The 17,016-nt window shown below is 35.0% G+C and overlaps 1 protein-coding gene across 1 annotated transcript in view; it reads left to right on the top strand.

Annotated features, from left to right (window-relative positions):
* The window catches only part of LOC122634671 (frequenin-1), a 29,382-nt gene extending 14,877 nt beyond the window's left edge, over positions 1-14,505 (top strand). The window contains exons 3-8 of the mRNA XM_043823829.1: positions 4,655-4,679; positions 4,818-4,866; positions 5,065-5,154; positions 5,418-5,496; positions 5,881-5,969; positions 7,827-14,505. Of these exons, the coding sequence (XP_043679764.1) occupies positions 4,655-4,679; positions 4,818-4,866; positions 5,065-5,154; positions 5,418-5,496; positions 5,881-5,969; positions 7,827-7,994 (500 nt within the window). The 3' untranslated portion in view covers positions 7,995-14,505. The remainder of the gene's footprint in view (positions 1-4,654; positions 4,680-4,817; positions 4,867-5,064; positions 5,155-5,417; positions 5,497-5,880; positions 5,970-7,826) is intronic.
* The last annotated feature ends 2,511 nt before the right edge of the window (positions 14,506-17,016 follow it).

Genomic DNA, 17,016 nt, shown 5'->3' with positions numbered 1-17,016 from the left:
TACTTACATATATATACATCTATATGTGTGTACGTGTATACAGGACACGCCAAAACTTTCTCGGTAATTTTAAAAATTAATTACTCGTTTTCGAAACTTTCTAGGCTAATTTTCTTTTTTTCAGATTGTAAAACTACAAGCTTAACTGCAAGCCAACTACTCTTCATCAACGATATACATATATACGCGTGAAATGTTGATATTTAATACTAACAATAAGAATTCCTCTACTAATAAATTCATACTATTGAATTATTTCTTTATTACTGAATATATAAAAAGGATTAAAATAGAAAATAGCATATAACGAATTTATTCTGGTAACTATTTTCTAATAGTAAACGATATACCCGTGCATATATTCCGTTTTTGTTGGTTATCGTCTGTATTCGAAAGATAAACAAACTGCAATAAAATTCTCTATAATTATCGCCAAAGCTGAACTCGGTCTCGTTTTTCTCATAGAAACGATCCTAACGGCAATTAAGTCTCCTTGGCGTCGAACCAATTACGGTTGCCCTCTTGAGAATGTTCCGGCCGAGAAAGAGGGAGAGAGAGAGAGAGAGAGAGAGAGAGAGAGAGAGAGAGAGAGAGAGAGGTAGAAATAGAAATAGAGAAAGAGAAAGAGAAAGACACATTTCCAGAGTCGAGACTCGAGCTTACGTATCCAAGTGTGTTCGTGAGAGAGCAGAGTTTTGCGGTCAGCACGAAACTTTCCTGTCACGGAAATTGTTCGTTAAAGGGATCTGCGAAACCTTCTCTCTCTGTTTCTCCTTCTTCCTCTCGCACACTTTGAGCTTGCGATAATAATTAGTTTTATTACCCAAAAGCGAAAAGTATCTTGACTTGGGCAACTTTCAGCTGACTTTAGTCGGTTCCTTCTTCTTTCTTTTTATTTTCTTTTACCTGTATTTTTTTGTTAGAAAAAGAAATACTATCGAATTTTGGAAAGAAAAAGAAAAGGAAATTCGTTAATGGAATGTTACATAAGAAAATTTCGAGAGAGAACTTATCGCTTCGGTCGTTCTTTAGTTTTCCTTCTTTAAAATGAAATTTTGTTTACCCTAGCAAAATTGCCTAACAGAATACCACAGCGTGGTATTCGGAGACAAACGTTAGGAACTAAATATAGGTGTATATATGTACATACATATACGTATATATATATATATATATATCAAAGCTCATTTGCATGGTTATAGGAGTATTTTATACCCCATAGCAACTCCTTGGGAACGACGATCGGTTTTCGCTCTGTGCTTCTGAGCTTCTCATCCCCTTTTCTCTCTCTCTCTCTCTCTCTCTCTCTCTTTCTCTTTCTCTTTGTCTCTCTGCCTCTCTCTAAATATTCCCATATATTCTGTTACATTTTTTCATCTGCCTGTCTCCTTTATAGATTCTTTTCCTTCACTTGTATTTATCTACCTAGATATCTACATACATACGTATATCTTCCGTAATAAAGACAACTTTTTATTACTAGAAAGGTTCCAACATGTTTCCTCTCACGATAAGATATTATCATATAATATCTACTATTTTCCAGCTATCTTATGTTATCTTTACGACTTATCTTTGAGGAATAAATATCATTGTCTATATCGAGAACGTATAGTATTGTATAAATATATAAATATACGTATAAATAATTATACTTTTTCTTGTAAAGCGATATATGGGAGATCAGTTCGATCAGAAGAGATAAACGTATAACAAATTTCTAATACAATTACGTATTATTTACTACAGTATTTTTAGCTACAATTTTTGTGAAACAAATTCATTTTTCAACATTTCAGTTTTCCATAAATACGAAATACTACCTACTTTCCTCTGTAAAATATGGGACATTAAAAAGACGACATAAAGTAGATAGAAAAATGACAATTGTCATTAATTACTGCCAGCGTACACTCTACGATATCGCCAGAAGCAAGTCTCATAAATAATCAAAGCTAATCTTCTAGAGGCAATAAACGCGATCGTCGCGAAATACGTTTCATTAATTATACCTATAAAGCTTTAACACCTGGGTTTATAACGGTACGATTAAAAAAACGATCGTAGAAACAGGAAATAAGTTTCTACATTTTGGAGAAACGCTGTCTGACTTTTTCCACTTGAGAAAATGTTAGATGTTATCCGTCTATTGTACACTGGCTAGATCTTGATGATATCGAAGATGTCGGCAGAATTCATTATTATATCTTTGATATCTTATAGTTTCTCGTGAAAAAGATTAATGAACGAAGTAGTCTCATCGTCATCGTAATCTCGAAGGAGCGGGTATATTATAAAAATGAGAACGTGCATATATTGTTATATCACTTTTCGAACTCGTGTTACATCGTGTTACACGGAGACTATCGGGATGGACCGCATTGCGGAAAGTTAGTTCAGGAACGGATCGACTTAACGATATAATTTCCCATTATCTGGGCCACACACAATTTCCAAACTTTTTCTCGACAAGTTTCAAAAACATAAGTCATTTACCGATCGTGATTTCGTTCACGAAACGACCGGTGTGAGAAAGAGCGACTCGAATGAAATATGAAGGGAGAAGAAAAAGAAATCTTAAAGAAGAGAAAAACACGAGTAGGCAAATTTTTTAATAACATTATTTCTTGAGCCGGGTATGTAAATAACCGAAAGGAAGTTAATTTCCGACTAAAACGAGCACAGCTAGCTTTCGAAGGAACGAAACCCTCTTTACTTTTGCCATTCGCATTGCTATGCAAAGATTCTCGAGTTCCAAGAGTTGTTGCATGATTTCGATGCTATATATACGTACATAGATGTACACAGATATACCTACTCGCGTGTATGTCGAACATAGCAGGTAACGATGCGATATCCTGTGGGAGATAAAAGTAGTTAACTTATAGCCTATATTTCCGGTCACGTAACATTTTCGACATTTCGAAAGCTCGCCATAATCAAACGGAACACAGAAGAAGATTGTAAATCCACCAAGAACATTATTCGGTATTATCATGTAAATTACTATTGTTATGCCAATTGTCGAATAATATTCGAGTACTTAGCGGTGTTCTTCGGTGTAAGGGAACAAGAGGGAGAAAGAGTTAAAGATAATCGGTAAGAGCAGGCATAGGAGAGACAAACACCATCTCGAATTCTTACCGGCCTTGTCACGTTCGCTGCGTGATCTCGCACGAAACTCCTTGAGAAATTTATCGGCCATCGTGATTAAAAGTGCCATTGCGGTGGACAACGTACACGCTCAAGAAATTGGGCCACCCACGATTTATTGATTTTACGAGCGTTTCCTCGGTCAAAACTAACGAGCCCAAATTTTTTTTCCTTCCCTCTCCTCTCCTCTCCCACTGCCATCCCCTAAAAAGTCAATATTTCCAAATCAGACGCTTTAAGCGGAACAAATACGATTGTTTGGCGGATTATCCTTGGACGAGAAAAGTTTCGTAGAAACCTTTAAACGAACGAAACTTTGAGATAACATTTCTTGGAATACCTAATTTAATAGTGATCTCGACGAGAGAACGATCAAAGGATAAGTTTTTTAAACCTTTTTTTTTCTCTCTCTCTGAGAAAACAAAAATTTAATTCATTCGTTTAAGTACCGTCTATCGTCGAAAGAATGCCAGCTGCTGCATAGACGCTGAATCTCTCTCTCTCTTTCTCTCTGCCTTCTTTTTACATATACCTATCTTAACCACAGTTATCGATTGTCTTTCTCGACAATATCCACGAAGAGAGGAGACTGGTCATCTCGAAACGAATTGAATTTATCGATGAACCGATGGACTGCATTGCGGTGACTTTTCCAACGCAACAGAACTATTCCATTGGATTGAAAGGAGTGCTGCCAAGGGCTCGTTTCGACCACTTCGCTCTTTGAGAAAGCAAACGCCGCGTTCGAATGATTAACTCTTCCTCCCACTCTCTCTCTCTCTCTCTCTCTCTCTATCGTTCACCTTTAGCTCTGAATTCTATCAAGAGAAATTCATTCCAAGATGTTTCCTATCATTTCTTCGTATAAATTTTCTCTCTTTTTTTCTCTCCTCTTCCACGTATATAGGTATATTGCATTTAATCTCTTGCAACGTCACTCGCGCGCGTAATTCTCAATTTACGAACTCGTATTTCTACAGTCTTTACGTTTTCAAGTATCTTCCACCTAGTATATTATAATTACGCTATTAATATGGGCGTATTACAACATTGTAGCATTATAGCATGATATATATTACTATCATATTAGTACATAAAATCTTTTTATATAAATGATACAAAGTAGGATTACGGAGAGTTTAATTTACGATAATTGATATGGTCTATTCGTTAATACTTTGTTTGTACTTTGTACGCAAATACAAACAAAGTTTCCGTTTCGATGCAATAAGGATTTGTTTCGTTCATTTCAATCGCGATTCCCGATTCGAGTTTTTGGATTTCCGGACCAATCCGCATCCCACTAGATTTATAGAGAAAATTCGTTAGCTCGATAAATCAGAGTACTTGATTGTTGATACCCAAGGACGCTGTGTTCGGCGCTCGCGATAATTCTTTTATTCGGACTTTTCTCTCTTTCTCTCCTCTATCTCTATCTCTCTGTCTCTCTTTTACCATAAAACTAAATCATGATTCTTCATTCTTCTTTATTTTGTTTCAGTCACCGAGAAGGAGATTCGGCAGTGGTAAGTTTGACAAATGAATTCTCAATAAATCGATAAAAAATTTTTAACGCTGATTAAAACGCAAATTTATATTATATCACCATAACAAACTATTCTCGTGCTTTTTATCCATCATCGATTTCGCTTAATTCTTCCCAGGCACAAAGGATTTCTCAAGGATTGTCCAGACGGTCTATTAACCGAAGAGGTAATATAAATTTTGTTGATTACTTTGCTGTCGCGACAAAAAAAAAGAATATATAAATAAATAAATAAATAAATAAATAAATAAATAAATAAACAAGCACAACAAATAAAAAGTCGCGAAATTACGTAGGTATGCGTAACGTTTACGCTCGAAACAGTTTGACTCGAATCTACAGATTTTCCCTTCTTTCGATTTCAGGGTTTTATTAAGATCTATAAGCAGTTCTTTCCCCAAGGCGATCCTTCCAAGTTTGCCTCGCTAGTCTTCAGGGTATTCGATGAGAACAGCGTGAGTGTCAGCAAAGTATAATATTAATGCAATACCGATCGTGCACGTCTCCCATCTCGACTTTGGTATAAGATCGTAGAACGTTAGAGTTCGCGTCGCGAAGGTGATTTCTCGTGGAAATAGTATCTTTCGATTATAATCTCGACTCGTTCGACATCGTTCGGGTCGATTTACGTACACGCGTATGTAAACGACAACGACGAAAAGATGCGAGTAAACGATGAAAAAATGAAAGCTCTTAGTAAGTATGACATTTCTTTTAGGATGGCACGATAGAATTTGAAGAATTCATAAGAGCTCTCTCTGTTACGTCACGAGGCAAATTGGACGAGAAGCTGCACTGTAAGTAACTAACGAATAAATGGGAGATCCTTTTCTCGAGGAGACAAACTTTATCCTTCTGAGATAAAAGAGAAAAGATTTTCTATATTTCTGACAAAAAATATAAAACTCTTGTATACGGTTTAAACCTCTACAACGACCTGTTACTTTGAAATTATTTCTCAATATTATTTATCAAAGATTTTGATCGTATTTGTCGCGTATAAAGGTAACGCCATAAAGGCTCTCGTATTAAATACATAATTTCTATTATAGACACGATAAAACGATCGAACAACGGAGTTATTCTTGCCGATCAAAATAATGATTTATTTCGCACGTGTTTCCGCATACGTATATATTTTTCTTAAAACTACCATCTCGATTTCTGTGCTCGTCTTACAGGGGCCTTTCGATTGTACGACGTTGACGACGACGGTTTTATCACGAGGGAGGAAATGTATGATATCGTCGACGCGATATATCAAATGGTGGTGAGTACCGAGCTCAAAGCAGAAACGACTGCTCTTTTACAAAAAAAAAAAAAAAAAAAAAACAGAGGAAAAAAGACATTATATACTTCATGGCAGAACGAGATAAAACGTTTTATCGCCTTTTTCATATCGTCTATTTCTTGTTTCTCTCGTTACTCGTATAGCCAAAGGTAATCGTCCCAACTTTTGCGACTTTATATATATGTACACTATGTATATGTGTATGCATGCAGTTTAAATGCTCGCTTTCTCAAATCAAATAAATTTTCCTACTACGAGTATATTCAAAATCGAACAAAAAATGTTTTCTATCGTTTATCCGCGTGCTCGTTCAATTTTTACAACAGTACAAAAATGCAGCTCTTTTTTTCTTAACAAACCAGGCGATGCATTCCCCTATCTTTGGCCTATCTTTATTACATTTGATAAAAACACTTTATTCGCTCGTTAAATGTCACGATAATGAATAAAGCTGCATACAAAAAATGAGCTTTCAGTAGACGTTATCTTTAAAAAGTATTTATACGATTTGAATAATAATATTGTTAAGAAATAAAAATTTTTAATTTGTTATTTTTTTAGGGGTTCGGTACGACTTTGTATCTCTTATTTAAATGACTAGCTCCTTAGGATATCTTCTTTTTTTTCTAAATCAAGTCGAAACGTCGGAGGTCGGACTCGGAATTGAGAATCGAGCTATTTGTGGAAATTCTAGAGCGAAATGTTATCGCGACGGCGAGTGGCCCGATCGATCGCGTTCCGACGAATCGAGACGGGTCCAAAGAGAAAAGAGAGAGAGTGAGGTTAATTGAGCTTCGCGAGCTTCTCTATAGAAGACTCGATGAGACCGAGATAATTAGACGAACGACCGTCTTGCTTTATTCGAAACACGGATCAAGAAGTATAATTATTATTTTTTAACGAACATTTATTATAGTAACTTGTTTAAAAATATTCTTATTTCGAAACTATCGCGTGAAAAATATTTTGTCAAAGAAATTTCCAAATTTTCATAAGATCTGATATAGCCATATCGAACGTCGTTAAATCTTTTAAGACGGACGAAATGACCCGAAAAAACGGCAGTCGAAACTAAAAAGTTATAAAATCCATGTATATCCATTGACGTGGCCATTGTTCGAGCAACGTGGCCCTCTTTAACGCGAAGTTACGTCGTGCAACTCGGCCATGATCTGCATTTTAGTTTTAAAGGGAATAGTATGAAGCAAGAATCGTTGAAATTATATCGCATAATCGTGAAAGCCTATAATTACGTCGGTAGTTGCGTAACGTTGAATTCAACGTAATACAAATTCAATTTCTTCGTTTGATTTATTTTCATTTTATCCACGAGACACTTTCTCCCCCCCCTCTCTCTCTCTTTCTCTCTCTATTTGAAATAAAATTGACCTGCAATTAGGTAAAATCAAAAGCTCGTCTCTTCGTCCTTGAACATCGATGCATCGCTTTTTCTCTCCGCTTTCAATTTCCGCCCTTTGGAGTAGTTGAATTTTATACGTTAGATCGTACGTAAGCGATGAATACGAATATTCTCGATTAATTAATCGATTTTTTGATTAATTACAACCTGAAAAGAGTACGATTTAATATCTTTCTCTCGAAATTTTTTTGAAAGATAAAACGAGATATTTGTAAAGATATGTTGGAATAAAAAATAAAAAAAATAAAAAAGGTTTAACAAAAATGAATGTTTTCGAATCGTAAAAAATGTAGTGTTAGAAATACTGTTAAAAAAAAGAAAATATAGAGAAGAGAGGAAAAAGAAGTATATATATATATATATATATATATATACGTACACATGTATATAGAAAAAAAATCCCTGTTATTTTTTAGGGACAACAACCACAAGCGGAAGACGAGAACACGCCGCAGAAAAGGGTCGACAAAATATTCGATCAAATGGACAAGAATCACGACAATAAGCTTACCCTTGAAGAATTTCGAGAGGGTAGCAAAGCGGACCCACGAATCGTCCAAGCTTTATCATTGGGTGGCGAGTAACCGTTCGCTAAAAGTTATTATCAGGAACGACAGACGAGATCCTTCGATCTTCTATTCGTGTCGAGAGATTACGTCGTCGTCGATTTGATTTATCCAAATCCGTGGAAAGGAAGAGCGAAGACGAGAGAATATAGCGTCGCGCATCACGGGGGAAGATAATCGAAATGAAAGAAAGAAAGAAAAAAAAAAGGAGAGAATAATATCGAGGGAAAGGTAAAAAAAGGAATGGAAGGAGAAAGAGAAAGAGAAAGACAAAAAAAAATAATACGAAGAAGAAACGAGATGGAGTGCCCAAAAAATATTTATCAACGATCGTCGCGTCCCAGTATTTTTCCCGATCCTCGGCTTTGTTCGCTTTGTCGATTGGTACGTTTGGGAAATCACAATGATGTTTAAAATAAGTGTCAGCCTGTATTAGAAAAAGAAAAAAGGGAAGAAGAAGAAGAAGAGGGAGAAAGGAACGAGACAAAAGTTCGTTGCGTTTCCTTCGAGAGAAATAACATGGAATATATTTACAAGATTTAAAAAATATTAAAGCTTTCGTCGCGGACAGAGAAACGATGATATTTTCGTCGTTGCGTGGAATATTATCGGCTAAACCGCTTTTCTTCCTTCGTTTAATCGCGCGAACATGGAGCGGCTCGTGAAATGAAATGTGTGAAGGAAGGAAGGAAGGAAGGAAGGAAGGAAAGTTGAGGGAAATATCGCGAATGTAAGGGAGGATTAGCTGGGGGAAAAGAAGGGAGGCAAACCGTGCCTTCTCATCGATCCTCGTCTTTATCGGTTATAACGTTCTCAGTGTGTCGTGGAATATGCGCGTCGAACGAATGCGTACTTTTACCGAGGAAGGGAAAAAGAGAAAGGAAAAGAAGAAAGGGAGAGGTAGATAGAAAGAAAGAAAGAAAGAAAGAGGGAAAAATAGAGGTAGTCGAAAAGAGCACGTAAAAGGAGCAATAGAAGACAAAAAATTTACAAACGAAAGCTTTTTTCAAATTCACGTGTATTCGTCGAATAAAAGAAGAAAAAGGAAGAGGCAAAGGAGGACCGTAGAAAGTTGAATTTTTCAAGGACAAGGATCGCGACCAAGCGATCTCGTCCGTTTTACATATTTATATTTACCACGACTAACGGCAAGTTTCTTCCTATTTTCCTTTTTCCTATTTTTTTTGTTTTTCTTCTTTCTTGATGGCGCAAAGAATCGTTGGTGAGTCTTGCAAAATTGACAAATTACATTTTGATCTGCCAATGGCTACTGTTACGCGCCAAACGATTATCAATTATTATTATTATTATTAGTATTATTATTATTATCGTTATCTAACAGCTATCTATACGATACCGTCATATCGTATCATCACTGTTTGCGCGGCTGATGTCTTTAAAATCTTCTGTCTAACGCGTTCTTATAAAAAAAAAGAAAAAAAAACTATATTTCCTTGAAAGAATACATTAGATAAAAATCTTTACGAACGAATAATAGAAATTAGTAATTTATATACCTATCTATCTATCTATCTATCTATCTATCTATCTATCTATACATATGTCTGTAAATGTAGGAAATAATCTCTGAAATGTAGGGGAAGATTCAAATCGATTTTCAACGTGACGTATTCAAGCACCGCGTTATAATTTTATCCTCCGTTTCGTAATTGGATATCTCTGACTGTCGACGATGCATGAACACGTTCTGATACCAATACGATCTTATCTCACCAAATGCAATACAGTCCGGCTCTTGTCGTTATTTACCTACCGTTAGATATACCTACACACATACACACACATATATATATATATATGTACCGGCGCTGTCGTATCGCTGGTAAAAAGGGTGGAAAAGTAAAGTACTATCTTCGATTATCGGAAAAACCTAACGCCCAAGTGATGTAATTTAAAGGTACTCCAAGATTTCTGTCTACGGTTAAAAAACCAATCCGAGTAGTCTATCTATAGGATAGAAACGATGATTCTTACGGATTAGGAAAGTTGCCCACGTTCGCACTGGAATGTCTCATCGCAAATCCTTCTAAATTATAAATGTGTTGGATAAAGAACTTTTTGATAGATCGGAAATATGAAAGTGAGTTACAATTTGCAACTTTTTTCCTTTTACTCGAGGGAATTAACTAGACGCAATCTTTGCTCTTTTCTTCTTCTTCTTCTTCTTCTTCTTCTTCTTCTTCTTCTTCTTCTTCTTCTTCTTCTTCTTCTTCTTCTTCTTCTTCTTCTTCTTCTTCTTCTCTTATTCTTTTTATTAAACATTATTCTTAAGTAGTAGTAAACAGTAATCTCCGAAAGTATTACCAAGAACTTGATTGCATCAATTATTCAAGAGAAACTTATGCGTTGGGAAGAGGAAAATAAAATACGATTCTTTCCAAAAGTATCACATGTAGCAGCTAACGTGTATTTCTTTTTTCGCTTTAACGTTCTATCCATTTCGGAGAATTTTCGGAGATATATACCGATGTATCTATCTCTTTTTTTTTTCTTTTTTTTTTCCATTTCATATCATCGATATTCAAATAACTTCGATCATGGAAACTTTCCAAAAAGCAAATCCGAATGGATTTAAATCGTACCTTCGTCCTTACATCTTGAACGATCGAGGAAGATCGATTTACGAGGATTCGTGGAATTTTCTTTCCCCTTTCCTATTCTCCGTTTCCATTCCTCTTCTTTCTCTCTTCCATCCGACGTTATTTCCTTTTCCTCTGTTAAATGAACTTTCGAAAGGAACTCGGAGACTTCTGCTACGCTTTTAAAACTCCGCAAAAAGTATAAAAATATCTTTCAACGCGAAACTCGTTCGTTTATCGTGCGCGCAAATTCTTTGGCAAAGCTGAAGAAACGGGGAAGCTTCGGTGTGAGGATTAAAATTCGACTCGGAAAAAAGTTCTTCTTTATGAAGAATTTTATCCAAACTAAAGAAAAAAGAAAGAAAAACTACGAGGAAAAGGAGAAGTAGGCTAAATTTCGTCGAACGAATTTCGAATTTTCTCTTTCCCTCCCTTCTCTCCCTTTCTTTCTCCCTTCTCTTTCTCTCGTTCTTAAAATCTTTAAAAATATTTACGATTTACCAATTTCTCGTTCGCTATCATCCTCGATTCAGATTTTTTACATTTTCCTTTTTCGTTTTGTCTTTTTTTCTTGTTTTTGCTTAGCCCGGCGGAAAAACCGCAATCGCATCGATATTGGCAAATTTCCCACGAAATCCTTTTTACCTTGGCAGCATTCAACGAGATTACGTTAGCAAATATTATCCGACGAATTTCCTCACTTTTTGTATATTTTTTCTCCCTCTTTCTTTTCCTTTCTCTTTTTACTTTATCTCGCCGATTTTATTCTTCTACGACTGTCCACATCTTGGACATAAAAATAAAGAGAAAATAAAAATTAAAAAATAAGAACCTCGTCGCATGAAATGGCTGAGAACGAGAGATCGTGCTTATTAGCAATCGCGATTACGTTAAAAAAAGCACGCTGCTTAATGTGTTTCACGTGTAATAAATGCGTATAAACTTATATACATATACATATACATATATATATATTTTTATCACAGGATCACTAGATATAGAAATAATGCAAGAGTTTCTTAATTAAATGCTAAGAACTTGGATTTATTGTAGAATTTTTACCGACGAATCAAACATTTTTCTAGTTACATATCCGATATCTTGCTTGCTTCTAATAATAATTGTGCGTTGCATCTTCGAAGGTTTCTTTAATCGTTAAAAGAGTATTTCTGTAATCGTCAAAAGAGACGAAAATGCAACGATAATAGACATTTTTTATCGATCGAATGAAAAATATTGTCTGTTTGGGCAGGAAGATACTTAACTTAGGAAAGATGAATGAGATTCAAAAATTAAGAATCGTAGCAATAATAACAGTAAAAAAAAAAAAGAAAAGAAAAAAAAAGACAAAACGAAACTTTGAATGCAGCCGTTTGAGTGTTTTAAATAAGAAACGAAGAACAATCTCGATCATTTCGAAACGAATAAGATTTCCTACGTTTCGAGTGATTCGTTTAAAACCGAAAAAAAAATTAAATAAAAAATTTTCAGATTTTACGCCAAGATCGTAAGACAATCTCGAGAGATAACCAGAAAGAGAGAAAGATACATACGAATGAAAATACAAGAACGGGAGTGAAAAGTTTCCAGATGAATTCGAAAAATCCAATTACACTCTTTTCCGAAACTTTTGAGATCAATTTCCTTTTTTTTTTTCAAATCGTAAAAGTATCACGCAAGCGTAAAAACTCTTGGCCCACCTCGTAAAATCAATTTCTTAGGCATTTTACGTAAATAAGGTATTCTTTTATCGACTGTGAGAAAAAAAGAAAAATAAAAAAAAAAAAGAAAATAAGGACGAGCGAACGAGTGAAGGTGCCGTTTTATGTATATTTTTCTATCTCGTTTCTATCATACAAGGTGATTTTATGAGTTTGTTACAAACTTTTAAAGATCTCCTTAGATAATTACGGAAAGTGATGTGTGTCGTTGTCGGACTACTTTCTCCAACGATGGTTTTTATTCTAAAGGGTTATGGTAAATCATTGGTTTCGTTTGTAACGTAGGCTTTTTTGTGGAACATTTTTGGATCATTATTTCGCAATGTTACTTAGATCGATTAATCGCGTATGTCACGTTCCGTAATTACCAAACGAAATGAGTTTCTATATGAAAGTCGTTCATAACGATCTCCTCTATCGTTCTTAAAAGTTTCTAAAACAAAATCACAGAATCACCCTGTATATTCTCTTCGTTGACGCTATATAAATCGATTCGCGCATCTCGTCTTCGACGTCGAGCATCGCCGTCATATCGCAAATTTTCTTTTCTCGAGTGCAAAAAGAAAAGAAAAGGAAAGAAGGGAGAAAAAAAAACGTAAGAAGAAAAGTATCGTAAAGGCACGTTCGTCTTGGATCATCTTCGTCCTCGTCGTCGTTGTCTCTTTCTATCGTATCGTATCTTTCGTCGTTGTCTCTTACGATCTACCGCGTGTAACCTTTTTGTATTCTTCGTTTATCGTCGACTTTTAAAAGATCGATACACAGCGAGAAGAAACTCGAGACGATACTCTCGATCGACGAAACTTTATATATATATGTATAAAGCGAGAGAGTCGTCGAGCTTTTAACGATGAGAAGAATGGTACGAACGAAAAAACGAGAAATTACAAAAAAAAAGAACGATATATATATAAAAAGAATACGGCGATAAAATAATAAGAAAAGAAAGAAAGATTACTCGAATCCATTTTTCTTACGATTTTCAATGGGAATACAAGTAAGAGAATTGACAACTGTGTCTCGCTTAGTTGAAAAAAGAAAAAGAACAAAAAAAAAAAAGAAACAAAAACAAAAATGAAAACTCGTAGACGCTTTTCGTGTTAATACTTCTTCATACGTGTTTTAAACCGATCTTACCCATTATCTATCTCTATCTCTCCATCTATCTCCTTCTCTCTATTTCGCACGATTTCCCTTCTCGCTCTTACCCGTGTCTCTCTTAGAAAGAATTACGCGTGCAAAGAACATGGAAAAGGATAGAATACAAAGCTGAAGAATAATTTTTTTTTGTTTTGAAATTTTTCGTCTCACCCCTTTCTCTCTCATCCTCATGCTCATTCTCGTCCGTCGAAAACATGCTAATCGAGATGATTAATACGTTTAAACGGTGAGAATCGAAGCAAAAGGAAGAGAGAAATTTGCACCGATTCCTTTTGTACTCCTCTAACGTCCCTCTCGATTTCTCTTCGATATCCTCGAAAGGGAAGATCGATTTTTCGAGTTACCCTGGAAAGAAAAGTTTTATCCTTTAATGAAAACATCGAGAAAAGAGATTCTCAGAGATGGAAAGGGTTCGTTTCGAAGGTATTAACGGTTGTAGCTTTCTTTTCATTTCGTTTTACGTATCGAACTTGTCTCAGAGTTTGCTACTCGTTTTATTTCATTTATTTTATTATTTTGAAAAATAAATTTTTATATTTATCTTTAATATTATGCATTAGTTTTACGGAATATAGAAAAAGATATCACTTGCAATTTCATAAATCTTTTGACCGCTTAAGACAAGCAGCTAAACCGTAGATAAACGATTTTCCATGTTTCTTCATGGGTTATTTATTTTTATTTCGAGCATGAACCGAATGAAAACTTTACTTTTTGTCTCTTTCGTTCTTTCTTTCTCCCGTTATTTCTATCTTTCTACTTTTCACAAGTTTTCTCCCTCGTTCTTTCTCTCTCTCTTTCCCTTTCGAGAAAAAAAGAAAAAATAATGTTAGATCGATGGAGAATAAGTGAAATCATTGGACGCAACCCCTATATTTTAAATAATTCCTTTCGCGGAATATTATCCCTTTGCACACGACCCTTCCTTTATCTCATTCGTACCCTGAATGATTTCTTCTTACTCCCTCTCCTTTGACGATAAAGAATAATAGATAAACGAAAGAAAGAAAGAAAAAAAAGAATTGAAAACGTATTCTATCGTAGTAATATCACACAACTACTACTTTTAAGCGCTGCGAATCTTGAAAAAAAAAATAATGCTAACTCTAAATAATAATACCGTTATATTTACCGCTACTTGTACCGCGCTATTATTAACACTTAGTATTTACTTACCTATCGCTAATATCGTTACTATACTTACAGCAGCCTGCGATACTTTTCCGTCTGAAAGCATGTAATTCGACAGAAACTAATACGTAACACATACATACATACGTACATACATGTATACACGAACACGAGATGTTGATCTCTCAATGCGTACACCCACGTATACACATACATATATCAGTAAAGACTATAAATCGGTATTGAACCGAATGGCACACGACGTACAAAGGAACGCAAATGTCACATTCTCACACACATACTTACACCTATTACGCACAGATAAGAAAAATAAACGAGAGAGGGAAGAAAAAAAATCACGCGTAGATTCGCGTGGGGGTACACTGAACAACAACAACAACAACAACAACAACAACAACAACAACAACAACAACAACAACAACAACAACAACAACAACAACAACAACAACAATAACAATAACAATACCAACAACAATACACGTCAAGATCTTTGTTTTACGAACTTTCTGTGATAATTATTAACAATCACTAAATGCGAAGAGTCATGGGGTAGGCAACTGGAAAGAAAGAACGCGAAGAAAAACGAACGAACGAATGAAAATTACATGGAAATGAGGGAGAAACGCGAAGATGGACGAATGAACGAATTAAGAGATTTTGATTCGTTCGACGTGATAAGATGCGGATTAGAAAAGAAAGGAAATATATGGATTAGAGAGAAATATAAGCGATATAGAGAAATATAACCGCGCAAGATGGCAAGATTCCGTTTTAGAGCGATATTGTTGTTTCGTAGTTTGTTGACGATGATCGACCGATTTCTTGAGGAAAAAGCGATTAAGCTTTTCAATTTGCAAAAACAAGAATCGCGATCTCAAAGCCGTTGCTCGGTTACTCACGAAAATCTAAGCGCATTGTTATTTTGTATGGTCCCATGCGTTTTTTCTAAATGATGACGACGACATCGTAACACACGATATGTGTGTGTTTGTGCGTCCGATGAATATTAATAAAAATAATTTCAAGCACATCCGCAGGACTTTATCCTCTCTCTCTCTCCCTCTCTTTTTCTTTTTCCCTCTTCCTTTCTATTGCTTCTATAAATATAATAAATTTACGATCATCTCTGTTACAATCCAAGGTTTCTTTCGTGCCTACGAAAAAAGTATATAACTTTTATTTTATATATAATATGTAGCGAATACTCGCAGTATATGCATTTATTTATCATGGTATATTTCATTGTAATATGTCTATATTAATATATTATAAGTTTTTAATAGTAGAAGTGTAGTATACCCTATTTATAATCGTATTTAAAAGAAAACATAAAACTTTTCAGATACGAGGTAACGATTAATTTTCTAGCAATAAAATTTCGTGCAGATTTTACGGAATACGGACTTTAACGTCGCATAACCTTATAAGCGGTTAAAAAACGAAAAAAGCAGGGATAAGGAAACCGTCGTCGTTGGAATCATTTACTTACGTTCTCAGGTAAAATTTTAACGTAAAATCCTAAAGGTAAGGTACTTTAGATATTAATTTAAATATTAAAAATTTGCTCTCTTAGCAAACCTAAAATCTTTCATCTCTTTTTTAGTTACGAATAATTTCAACAACATTTGCAATATTTAACGATGCTTTTTAACCGATCGAGTATGTACCTACTTATACATAAATACGTTAAACGGGGTTAAACACGAACGATCAATTTTACGTCGGTTTTTCTTTACGATGTGGACGAAGTCGACAAAGTTAATTGCGACGTTCCTACACTTGAGAAGATTGAAATTATTCGATTCTTACGACACGTATGGCGTAGAGAAAGCGTATTTTTATTTTAAAGACAAATAGTGCATACACTTCGTTCCTCTCTCTCTCTCTCTCTCTCTCTCTCTCTCTCTCCCCCTTCGCTTTTCATTTGAGTAGAAAAAGGATAAAAACAGTCTTGTAAAATTTCAAAATTTCAATATTTTCATGTAAGAAAGAAATGACAAAAACTGCCTTTTAAATCGTAAAATATATTTTCGGTAAATATAAAATTTTCTATTTTAAAATTTATTTCTAATCACGTTCACTTTGATAAACATTTCGTAATTACACACGCACACATACGCACTTACATATACAAGTTTAAGAAAGTAACAGACTTTCTATCGTTCCAACTTTTGTCTTTTTACCAGACGATCGCGTTGTGGATGTTCAACGTGGAATCGTTGTTTGCGTAATATTTACCATCCTCGATATCCTCCAATGAGATCTAGACGATCGTTGAAAGAGCACGAACGAGAGTAATTTGACTCTCGAGAAGTGTCTGCTATCGGTCGGATCGGATCTACTGTTTGCACGAGAGAGACCCGCAATGGTTAAACAGAAGCATGAATACAACACAAGTTAACATAT

Source organism: Vespula pensylvanica, chromosome 15, assembly GCF_014466175.1.
Source record: "Vespula pensylvanica isolate Volc-1 chromosome 15, ASM1446617v1, whole genome shotgun sequence".
NCBI lineage: Eukaryota > Metazoa > Arthropoda > Insecta > Hymenoptera > Vespidae > Vespula > Vespula pensylvanica.
Note: the sequence above shows the minus strand (reverse complement) of the source record. Positions and strands in the feature narration are given on the sequence as shown.